The 12,502-nt window shown below is 36.0% G+C and overlaps 1 protein-coding gene across 1 annotated transcript; it reads left to right on the top strand.

Moving 5' to 3' along the window:
* The first annotated feature begins 291 nt into the window (after nt 1-291).
* Nucleotides 292-7,973, top strand: LOC145568600 (uncharacterized). Its single transcript, XM_081628030.1, has 5 exons — nt 292-3,571; nt 4,571-4,647; nt 7,024-7,241; nt 7,342-7,477; nt 7,637-7,973. Exon 1 carries the CDS (start codon nt 392-394, stop codon nt 3,494-3,496), a length of 3,105 nt encoding a protein of 1,034 aa, XP_081484156.1. The 5' UTR covers nt 292-391; the 3' UTR covers nt 3,497-3,571; nt 4,571-4,647; nt 7,024-7,241; nt 7,342-7,477; nt 7,637-7,973.
* The last annotated feature ends 4,529 nt before the right edge of the window (nt 7,974-12,502 follow it).

Here is a 12,502-nt window from a genome sequence, read left to right as displayed (position 1 = left end):
AGCCTTGAACCTAAAATTTTAGATAAATTAAAACACTTTTCTTACCAATTTTAATTCTTAAGGTGATACAAAGTTAAATGGTTAGAACTTAGAATCAAAAAAAGGATACAAAATTTTCATAATTTCAAACCTAACCGAGTCCAATTTTAAAATTATGTCGATTGAATCCACCAAGAGTGGACTAATCTCAAGTTATGGGGCAATTTGGTGTCTGAAAATTCAGCCCTTTTTTGCATCTTCTGAAAAAGCCCATTTGACGCCTCCACAATGCTCCATTTTCAGTTTTGATGTTGTTCTTCCCTGTTCTTGTTGTGTTAAGGGGAAATTACTCTTCCCCTTGTCACTCTTTTGCTCTTCTTCTTCCTGCTATGCTAAAACCTTCACCAAAATCATGGGTTTTTGGAATCACCATCTTAGGTTATTGCCCCACAGAAAACACACCAGACTCAGAACAATATCTTTTTTTCTATCTTCCTGCAGGTTCTTTACCACATTGAAGATCTCCAATGGCGAAAATGGTGAAACTGTTGAAGAAATTTCAAAGCTTTTAAAGCATAATAACTGGAGCATTTTAATGGGGTCATCAGACATCATTAAGAAGCTAAACCCAGATGTTGTTCAATCTGTTCTTCATCATAATCAGTTTTCTGATCCAATTCGACTTCTGGGGTTCTTCAATTGGTCGCATTCTCAACTGGGTATTCATCATAATTTGGTTTCCTTCTCAATTTTAGCTGTTCTTCTTTGTAATTCTAGCTGTTTTCCTCTTGCGAATGGGGTTATTGAATGTTTGATTGAAACCCGACCGCCTTCTTATATGGTGTTTGATTCATTGGCTAGTTGTGTGAGGGAATATAATAAGTGTGATTCCAGTTCGGTGATTTTTGATATAGTGATTAATGCTTATAAGAAAATGGGGCTCTTGAAAGAGGCTGCTGATGTGTTCTTGTGTATAAAAGACAATGATTTTTGTCCTAGTTTAGTCTGTTGCAATTCTTTGTTGTCTGATTTGTTGAAGAAGAATATGATGGGTTTGTTTTGGAGGGTTTATAATAAGATGTTAGAGGTTAATCTTGTTCCTGACATTTATACTTATACCAATTTGATTAGTGGTTTATGTAAAGAAGGGAAGGTTGAGGAAGGTAAAAATGTGATTGTGGAAATGGAAGAGAAAGGCATTATTCCTAATTTAGTGACTTATAATGTACTTATTAATGGTTTGTGTAGATCCAAGGCCCTAGATGAAGCTTTGGAGCTTAAATGCTCCATGGCTGAGAAGGGCCTAACTCCTGATAGCTATACTTACTCGATACTCATTGATGGATTTTGTAAAAATAAGAGGGCTTGGGAAGCAAAGTTGCTGTTGGCTGAAATGGCGGGGAGGGGTTTGAAGCCTAACCATGTTACTTACACTTCCTTGATAGATGGGTTCATGAAGCAGGGTGATGTGATAGAGGCTCTCAAAATTAAAGATGAGATGACTGCTTGCGGAATTAAGCTGAATTTTGTGACATATGCTGCACTAATTAGTGGTGTATGTAGGATAGGTGACATGGAGAAAGGAAAAGGTCTATTGTTTGAGATGATTGGGTTAGGGTTAAGTCCTAGTTCCCAAATATACAGCTATTTGATTGAAGGTTATTGTAGAGAAAATAAAATGGAGGCAGCCTATGAGCTGCTTGCTGAGATGAAGAACATGAATTTTTCCCCTACAGCTTTCACATTTAATGCAATTATCAATGCACTTTGTCATGTTAGAAATGTTCAATGTGCATATAATGTTCTACAAGAAATGGCCGTTTGTGGTGTGAAACCAAATGTGGTCACTTACACAACTTTAATCAAGGGTTATATCCATGGGGGTAACTTGGAGGAGGCAATGAGAATTTTTGAAGAAATGAAGGAGAAAGGGACTTTACCTGATGTTTTTTGCTACAACACTCTTGTAATGGGCCTTTGCAAGGGTGGAAAAACAGGAGAAGCAATTTCTTATTTTGATGAGATGGTGGAGAGAGGATTAAAGCCAGATGCATATACTTATGGTGCTTTGATCCACGGATACTGCAAAGATGGGGAAATGAAAATTGCTAGTAGATATCTTGAAGAGATGTCAAGGTGTGGTATCAAACCAAATGATGTCGTCTATGCAGCTTTTATTGATGGACATTGCAAAGAAGGGAATATCGCAGAGGCCTTGTCGTCCTTTGAAGATATGCTGAGGCAGAAAGTACTCCCTGATTTACTTGCCTACAGTGTGCTCATCCACAGTCTCGCTAAGAATGGAAAGATGCAAGAAGCTTCGCAGGCATTCATAGAACTTAGGGTTAAGTGTCTGGTGCCTGATGTGTATACTTATAGCTCTTTAATCTCTGGATATTCTAAGCAAGGAGATATGATAAAAGCTCTTGAACTGTTTGAAGAGATGAAGAGGGAAGGTGTTCATCCAAATATTGTCACTTACAATAGTTTGATTAATGGACTGTGGAAATTTGGTGAAGTAGAGAGGGCACAGGAACTCTTTTGCGAAGTCACCACAAAGGGGCTGGTACCAAACAGCGTGACTTATGCTACTATTATAGATGGCTATTCCAAATGTGGGAACTTAATGGAGGCATTTAGATTGTTTGATGAGATGCAATTAAAGGGCATACCATGTGATAGCTTTGTCTACAATGCCATAATTGATGGTTGCTCCAGAAAAGGAGATTTGGAGAAGGCTCTATCCTTATATCAAGAAATGCGGCACAAGGGTATAGCTTCAATACATACTTTCAATACTTTAATTGATGGGTTTTGCAAGTCAAATCAGTCAGCTGAAGCATTTAAACTCTTGCAAGACATGATTGACATGAATATAGCACCCACCAATGTGACATATACCATTTTGATTGATCATCACTGCAAATTGGGAATGATGGAAGAAGCTGAAGATCTCTTCTATGAGATGCAAAATAGGAATTTAAAGCCAACTACCATAACTTATGCCGCCCTCTTAAACGGATATAATAGAACAGGTAACGGGCTTAAGTTGATTTCTCTTTTCAATGACTTGTTGACCAGCGGAGTTATGCCTGATGAAGTTGTATATTCCCTAATGGTGGACACTTATCGTAGAGAAGGTAATTGGAAAAGAGTCTTTCAGATGATGGATGAATTGTCACTTAAGGGTTTGACATTGAAGGAAAATGTATGGGATTCATTAGTTGAAACCCTAAGTCAGAAGGATCAATTTTCTGAAGTCTTACAACTACTTGATGATATGGAACAGCAAGGTCTCATGCTTAGTTCAAGTACTTGCATGAATTTAATTCGTGCTTTGCGCCAATCCAGACATTCTGACGAAGCAGCAAAGGTTCTTGATACTGTGGTTCAATTTAGATGGGTTCCCAACTGCACTAGCTTGAATGATTTCAATCAGATTCATAACCAAGACAATTTTCAGAGTTCTGATAGCCTTTCAGGTCAAAGGGCATTGAATGTTGCTAATCTGGTGTAAGGTGGTTTTAAAATTGAATCTTATGCTACCAGCAGGCTGTATGCCTCTATTCCAGGGGATCTTGCACAAGTACATGTAAGTCAGGTTCTTGTATTCCCTTTTCTCTCTCTTTTATCTTACCACTGATATAGGTCAGATGAGAATACATTGGTTTTGCTACCCCATTTTTTCTCTCTTTGGTCCATATATAACATTCTTATGGAAAAGGATTTGGAGATTATATTTTATACTTATAACGATTGATTGTCTTTGAAATAACACATAGTTCTTAGATATTTGTTGCACCCAATCCTTATGAAATTCAAAATCACCATATATTGTAGACTAGTAGACGTTTAGCAGTAGTCTTGGTAGGCTGCTTAGGCTCTCTACCGTACAAATTTGTATACTTGAAATGTAATGTAGTCTTTCTCCTTGTAAAACTTGAGGTTTTGTTCTTTAATGTTGCCTGGAGGCTCCTTGTAAAACTTTGTGGTTTTGTTCATTAGTGTTGCCTGGTGGTTTGGCACCATCGTCGCCAGTGCTGTGTTATAGAATGAAATGTGGGCTGTGATTACTGAGGTTGCTGTGGGGTGAAACATTGATAGTATGGGGAAAAATTGTTGGCTTCTTTGATGATTAGGGAACTCATAAAGATGGCCAGGTTTTCTTTTACTTCTTTCGTCTTAAAAGCTCTTTATTCATTTTTTGCTTGGAGGGAAAACAAAGAGGTTGTGGACTAGGAAAGTGATCAGTGTAATATCTAACTTATTTATTTGTTATTTCCATTGCCAATTTAAGCCTTTTTTTTGGTTATTATTATTTTGTAGAAGTAACAATATAATAATTATAGGAGTAATATTTTGTGGCTCCTACTTTAAATTAAAGGGTTCAAGCGCCGTTCTTTTGCAGCTTGATGCTTATATTGCATGACTAGATGAATAAACTATGTAAGATTTTATTCTCTGAGAACTTCTAGCTGTCCCTTATTCATGAAAGTAGGCCATTAAATATTCTTGCAAGTTCTGTGAGATGCAAATTTTTTTTTCTTTTTTGTCATACTCTCACGCACATCATCTGTTTCTGCTGCTTCAGGGAAGGTTTTGGAAAGGATTACATGTTTTTGTTGCACGTGGAGAAGGATAGAGAAAAAGTACCCTTGTGGCCTTCAGGTATTTCTTTTTAATGTGAATTCAGGTTTTTGTTTGGTTATGATATATTATCCAACTGAAATTGTTCATTAGACTTTGTCATTTGTAAAATTTACAAACTTGCCCCATTGATGTTTGTGACATAAAAGGTTTTCCAGATTTCTAAATGCTACTTCCTGCATATTTCAATTCATTTACTGGGGTCTAATATCCTTAGCATTAAGTAACTAGTCTTAAGTTCTTTTAAATGTGCTGGTACACTGACCATTTTGCACTGATACTTTGAACTTTTGCCTAGATTACTAGTATTAATGCTTCGTGTATAATGTGCTTATATTGCAAAAAATGCGATAAATTGCATACTTGAGTAGAATTAATGCTCGTAGTTTGGCAAACCACCAAGGTACTAATAAATTCAAAGGAGCGTAACATGGTGAAAAGTATCCAGCTATATCACTGCTTTATCATGTAATTTATGGCCTGGTACGGGACATTTGCTATTTTGTTATATTGTGGAAGTTGGAACTCTTGGAAGTTTTGATGTAAGCAAGTGAATCAGTGCCTTTATGAATGTTTAGGTATTTGGAGAAGAAGATATAGCACACTGCCACGTGGCAATCCTTATTATTGTTCACTTAACAAACTCTTGTTATTCCGTATCATCCATCTCTATAGAATATCATTGCCATACTTGTGCTTACATAAATCATTCTTTACTTAGTTTTTGACAGCTTAAATTCTACCCTTGAGCAAAGGGTCTCCTAAATTTTCCTTAAAAAAAATAAAATTCTTTACAACATTATGGTATTTAGATACTACTGAAATATCACCAGTCATTTTTGAATATCATACCATAACTAATTTGGTCTTGACAAGCAAAAAGTCACATACATAGTTGAAATAAAGAGTACAAAACAAAGAGGACAAAATGTCCTCTAGACAAAAATTAAGTTACATATTAGCCCAAATTTTTTTTTTTTAACCTTCCCTATCAAGTAACTTGTAAAATCCACACAAAAGCCTTGACTTTAAGATGGCTCCTCACCTTCCCAATAAATTTGGAAACGAGATGTATAACAGTATAACCTTGCTCCCTTCGTCCTGAATTATGTAGGCCATGTTTCCATTTTAAGTTCGTCCCAAAATTATAAGCCACTTTCTATATTTGGAGTCGAAAATTTTAACTATCCCATATGAGATATGACCCTTAAATGTTACCCTTGAAAATATTTCAAAAAACAAGTACATTGGTAAGGTAAACATGTAAAAAATTGAATTGTTAAGGACAGCTATGTTATTCTAATTAAATTCCTTGAAAAAAGGTCAATTCTGATGTGGCCTATCTTTTAAAGATGGTGGAAATAAGTACTAGTTATGAAATATATATAGTACTTCTACCTCAATCATTCTCCTATCTCTATTGTTGATGGTTGAGTGACAGACGGAAGATGGAGCACTTTATTCTTTTCTTTGTTATTTTTATTTTAGCACTTTAAAAAGCTATTCAAAAGATATATATTTTATGATCTCAGATGTAATTTGTGGTTATTTGGATTGTAGTTTTGCTTGAGCTATAATTAGTGACAAAAAAGCGACATAGGGGTACATAGTTATGGCTCATTTACATTAACACATAATTAAATAAGAGAAAGGATCTTATGAATACAGATTATAGTACAAATAATAAGCAAGTTTCTTAGAAACAGGTTAGAACCATTTAAATCATGATTTAAATGGTTCTCACAAAAATTTAGTTTTTGACGCATCAAATAGAGGAAAACAATTTTTATGAAGAAGTTGGGTTTACAAGAGCATTTAATATTGGACAGGAGGGGGTGGAAGGAGAGGATCATGGTTAGCGAGTATAGGAGATAAATCTTGGTTCATGTAGCTGATCTCATCTTTGGGATTACGGCTTTGATTGTTGTTATTGCTAATTAGACATACTAGGATTTGGTGAAAAAATTCTCTAGAATCTTAATGTTTGAGGATTTCATAGCATGATACTTTTTCTGTTTAAGTAAATAGTACTACGTGATAAACAATGTCACTGTTGTCATGTGAAAGGCTTGTAATTGCTGCAGTGCAATTTTGTGAAGTTCCATTAAAGGATGAATTTTTCAGGTGAATCAGGGGTAACAGTAACCAGCTGATATTGACCTTTGCCATCAAGGCATCAACATTGCATTCTCCTGCCCATTGGTTAACTAGTCGGAGTGACTAGAGTATCTGTCCTTAAAAATAGTGTGTGTCAAATATTTTGATACTTGGTCGAGTCAGTTTTGTGCATGTGAGTGAATGTATCTGTTGTCTATCAGCTTCATGTGCACCCTAAGGTGTGGCCTTTTTTTGCTACATTTTAACCCTGTTTGCTGACCGAAACATTTACTTTTGCAGCTGCAGGTTTTTGCTCACAGTTAAGATTATGTTCCTACAATCAACTCATATATCTTGCTTAAATGTTGCAAGTGCTCAAGTGACTGATTGATCTACATGCTGGGCAAGCAGTTACCAGGTGGCTGGTTCGCTCAGAGAAATCAATGTACCACGGCTACCACCCTTTCATAAGCGCTAAGCAGTGGGAGGAAGTTATGCAATCTTGTGCATATTGAAAGGTGATTTTTTATTGATGCCAATTAGACAGTTGTTTTCATACATAACTATTGAGAGCATTGACTATTAAGTTTTTTGGGTCACAATCTTGTCATATTCCAGGCGCACTTATTTGACAAAGGATACGTATCAAATGGCCTTGGCAAGGGCTGGCCTAGGTATGGAAACAGATGGCAATGGAAACAGGAAGGGGGTGCTTCAAAAAGAGAGATTTTGATTCTTGCAATTTTATCGACAGGTACAAACTTCTGTAATCCTTGAACAAATCATCTGTAAGTTTAGTAGAATAAACCCCCTCCCAGTCTGGTTCATGGTGCAAGAAATCTGCTTGATAATTAGCTCGTTATTTTATAGTTACTGATAAACTCTTTGGTTGGTTAATTGTTTGACTATATAGGTTGACATTCAAGAGTGCATGGCCATTGTATCATACTGACACTAAAGTAAAGAAGTGGATTCACACTGTAACTGCTGAAATGACTTCTGCAGTTGACATAGAGCCGCAAAAAATTGAGCCTTTTTGCTCTGGAATGCTCTCTTGCAAAAATTTATAGGCTGCCTGTATTTTAAATTAGTTCTAATTCAATTACTTCAGGTAATACGAAGTATATATACTATATATGTTCATTTTTGTAGGGTAGCACAATCATGGTTATAATAGCATCAATTTTGTAGTAATGTAGTGATCTAATAGAGCAGGCTGACGTTGCAAGCTGAAGATTATTACAAGTATATTTACCAGAGTAAATTGTATAGAAAATTACACATTAGCATTTTCAATTAGGCTTATTCTATGATATTATCTGCATTTTAAAGCTTATTTCATATAGTTCATTTCTCACATGGATTTATTTTCCATACTGTATTTAAAAGTTGCATATGCATTAGATTTTTGGACAAAATTTTTGATACAACAAGAATTAACCCTAGATATTGGCTAAGTTGATGCAAGAGGCAAGGAAATACACAAAGTAATGAAAATGAACATGATTTTAGCGGACAAATGGATGGCAAGCTCCATTCTCAAAGTAAATACTAACATATACCAAGGAACAATTGATTTTTGAATAATACTTCCTATTTGATTGCATTTAGTACAGTAAAATTGTAGCCATGGTAGACTTTTGTAATGCAACATAAATCTTATGTAGAACACAAATGGTTAAGGTGATTAAGTAGCTTTGTTCTATATTGATGAATGATGTTGAAGGTGAAATCTAAATCTTGTTGGCTGAATCAATAAACTTCACTGACTTTTCTGAGCTAGGAATTCATGTTCTATAGCACTAGAAATTGATTCCATAATTATGAAAGACTTGCTGATGTTGTAAACATGTTTGAGGAAGCCTGAAGTAACCATGTGGTTACATCATCTTTTAACCTAGAGTTCAAATGTGCTAGACGAATTAGGATGCATTAAGAGCTTATCAAAGTGGTTGTCTGATGCTGGTTGAAATTGATGTAGATGAAAGAAAGTTTGGGTAGCTGGTCATACAAGAGGAAATCTTAGGAAAGTTAAACAATGAACTAGAATTGCTTGACATTTTAATGTATAGGTGAATGGAGAATGTGCTAAATTTAGGGCCAAAAAGTTGAAAAAATATATTTATTAATTACCAAGTGAAATGAGGTCCAAACACCTCAGCAAACTGGGACAGAATCCCCAACAAGCACACACACCAAAAAAAAAAAAAAAAAAAAAAAAAAACAGCATCTAGAACCAAATTACTCCCCAAAGAAACCTATACAAACTCCAGCCAAGAAGTAAAACAACAGATAACAGACCAGACAATTAGCTATATTGTAACGGCAAATACAAGTTTATCTGTCAGATAAACGATTGTTAATTTGGTGGCATTTCTGTAAATATATTGAAAAAGCGTGGTCATTTATTCAGTACTTTTGATGAGCTGTCCAATTATTGTTTGCAACTTGTATTTAGGAAATTGCAAATGTACCCCACAACTAGTACATGAAAAGACGTATGTAACCTTCCACTGGTACTTGAAAAAACGATTCAGATAAACAAGTTTTTATCTGGGAAATTAACTGGGCACAGCTCATTGTAATCCTAGCAAAAAGGTCCTATAATCAGCAGAGCATCTACAAGCAACCCTGAAGCAAATATCTCTAAAAATGGTTTCAGCAGTTCTCCCATTCTGGTTGAAAATCAAATCATTTCTCTGAATCCAAATAAAGAGCATTAGGTAAACTATGTGTTTAATAGTAGAAATTGTTTCATACACTCAGGTGCACGGTGCACCCAAGAGTATTTTTTGCTCATTTCGATGATTATTGCTCATTTTATCATCAAATGAACAAACAAATTCCCTTGGGTGTACCGTACAGCCGGGTGTATATAACAATCTCTCCTTTAGTAGTTGCATCTCTTGCTATACCTCACAGCCCAAGTTAGCTCACAAGAAAAATCATATCCTGAATCTAAGTAGAGAATTGACATTAAAAGAAAATATGCTCAAAAAACTATGTAGGTTGCCCGCTGGAAGGAGGGTGTTCCTATCGTAGGGGATCTTCTCCTTAGATGCCCGTTGGCCCTTTAGAAGCCTAGGACTTTACACTTGTTAGGGTGTATTAGGATTTGAATTCCTCACTGTTTGGGGGACCTTGAATTAGAATTGATCTTGTCATCACGCTTTTTTTTTATAAGAAACAAGTAGGGAGTCGCCAATGAGTTTTAGGAAAACTCATGAACCTCGTTCATGCCTTTCTCCCATGTGGAGTTCATGGGATATTTAGCACGAATCGTAAGTTTACCCATGCCCAAATTGGTCTACATAAACTAGAAATGAGTTCGGGAGCGAGGGTACTAAAATAACGTTCCTTTTAGGGAGGAATCGCTATTCTAGCCCTAGTGCGGCCTCTACTAGCTCTTCCTTTTTCACAATTTCATCACCAAACAATATATGCAACGCGATACCTAAAACTAAGTTAGTTGATTTTATTTACACGCATTAATCATGTAGGAATTACATTGCAAAATTCGTTATTCTTATTTAATCAATATTCGTGAAAGAACAATAAATAAACAATATTCGCCTTGTCTTAAGTGATAAAACAACAATTAATTATTCAAATTTTAGTCTTGATTAACGAAAGAGTACTATGTGAATTAATTAATTAAAAGTTTGTTTAAAGTGATCAAACAATACTAATTAATCAATTAAAGTTATTTAAACAATAAAAGAAAAGTGATTTATCTAAGTGCTCAGGAAACTAACCGTTCTTCTTTTATGCTAAATCTCCGTTTATGCGTTTACGGACTTTCTTTCTTCTTCGTACCTTCAAGAGCTTCAATGGATGGATTAGGGTTGAAGAGTAGTTGGGAAGAAAGAGGGAAAAGTAGTATGATAGTAAAAAGGTTTGAGAGAGATTAGGGTTTTCAGAATTTAGGGTTTAGTATTCTGATTTTTCTGTCCGTTTAGAGCTGAACAAAGAACCCTATTTATAGACCCCTATCATTGGAAATCTCTGAATTTCTACTTTCCAATTCCGTTGGAATTAGCTTAAAATATGTTATGGATAAAAAGTTATGGCCGTTGGAGTGTAAGGGTGTTGGTTTTAGGGCCTGGTTTAGTGTTTTGATCATAACTTCTTCGTTTTGGCTCGGAATTGGGCTTATAATATACCGTTGGAAAGATCTTTGAAAGGGCTATCCATCTGTATAGGCCTTGAATGGGAATTTGATGGTTGTTTTATCTGTTTGGCTCGGTTTTTTCAACAATGTAGGTTCCATTGGATCCAATTATTGCATTTGACGCATTTGGGTCCGTTATTAATCAAGTTTAAACATGTATGAACACGTTTTAGGCCTAATTAGTAATCGGACAAGGCTCTAGGATAAATTGGTCTCAAATATGGGTTTTAACTTACTTCATAATGCATTTCGTAGTCCATAAACACTTCAACTTTGATCTAGCATGAAGAACGGGTTTTTGTAACATCATCGCACTTCCTTTTCGGGACAAAAGGCCAAAATTAGGTGTCTATAGTTAGCCCCCACTTTGATCGAGTCTAGAATAGACGATGATCAAAGTAGTCAAGGAAATAAATCCGAGACTTATTCTGCGAAGTTCTCAAAGAATAGAGAATCTTTCAGAAATGTTAAGGATGTCGAAACGATCCTTGATTCGCTAAGTGTTTGAAACAAGTAGCTATTAAGGCTAGAAAAAAGTATTTTCTATGTCTTAACGCGCTAAAGAATCTAGATTGATCCTTTGCATTTGTAGAACGCTTTTACGAGTAAAGGTGTTCTGGGTGATGTCATGTCATGAGAAGAGATCGGTTTAAAAAGGATTAAAAGGGGATGATGTCCTCCCAATCATGTCATCGTTGGTCTAAAGTCCCTCGATATGTCATTGAAAATTTAGCCCGACTTTAACAAAGTAAAATGATAAAAAAGGTGTTTTCGACATTCGAGCCTAGACGTTTTCGGTATTCGAGCCTCAATGTTTCGGCATTCGAGCTTCATCGGTATTCGAACCGGATGTCCACAAGATAGAAATACATGTCTCAGGACTGGAGGCACATATCCAAATCCAGTGAGAGAGAAGAAAGTCAGCAACTCTCTCAGTAGTTTTGTCCACAAGATGAGTACACGTGTCTCAGGACTGGGGGCACGTGGCTACACGGGTGCGACATCGTCTCGTCGCTTTTTATACAGGGGGTGGATGGACACCCTAACTGTCTGGTAAGCTAGTAAGCTCACTAACTACCGTATTTGCTTCCAATCAAGAAGTGTCTGTTCCTGATGGTTCGACGCGCCTGTCGACTCGTGAACTAACGCTTAAAGTAAAGTAATTCTCTACCTTTTAGTTCCGAGAGGTAGACCTCGCAAATCTTGGGCTGAATTGAAATTTTGCGCAACACCTACGCCATACAATTTTATGCTGTACGATACGCCTTGCATTTTTATGCTGCATGATGACGCCTTCCTTTTTCCTTTGGACGTGAAAAAAGAAGAAAAGCCGGACATTTATAACGTCATTACAGTAAAATAACAAACCTGTCTATGGGAGCTTTTACGTAAAGTACCACTACGGAACGTCTTAAGACACTTTTACGAAAAACGTTCAAAACGTATGCTTAGGAAGGCACAAAGAACGGTGTGCATGCAAGATGATGCAAAAAACTATCAAAGAAGAAAAGAAACTACTGGATGCAAAGCAATTTTAAAAGATTTCGATAATTCGAGCGTTATTACGTCTAACAACGTACAAAACCGTTGGGAAAAATTCAAAACGGA

Source organism: Chenopodium album, chromosome 11 (genome assembly GCF_948465745.1).
Source record: "Chenopodium album chromosome 11, dcCheAlbu1.1, whole genome shotgun sequence".
In the NCBI taxonomy this organism is placed as follows: domain Eukaryota; kingdom Viridiplantae; phylum Streptophyta; class Magnoliopsida; order Caryophyllales; family Amaranthaceae; genus Chenopodium; species Chenopodium album.
This window is presented reverse-complemented; position numbering and strand designations above follow the sequence as displayed.

What these genes read in the sequence shown, in the direction of transcription:
- LOC145568600 (XM_081628030.1), top strand. Translation starts at nt 392, where the DNA reads ATGGGTTTTTGGAATCACCATCTTAGGTTATTGCCCCACAGAAAACAC.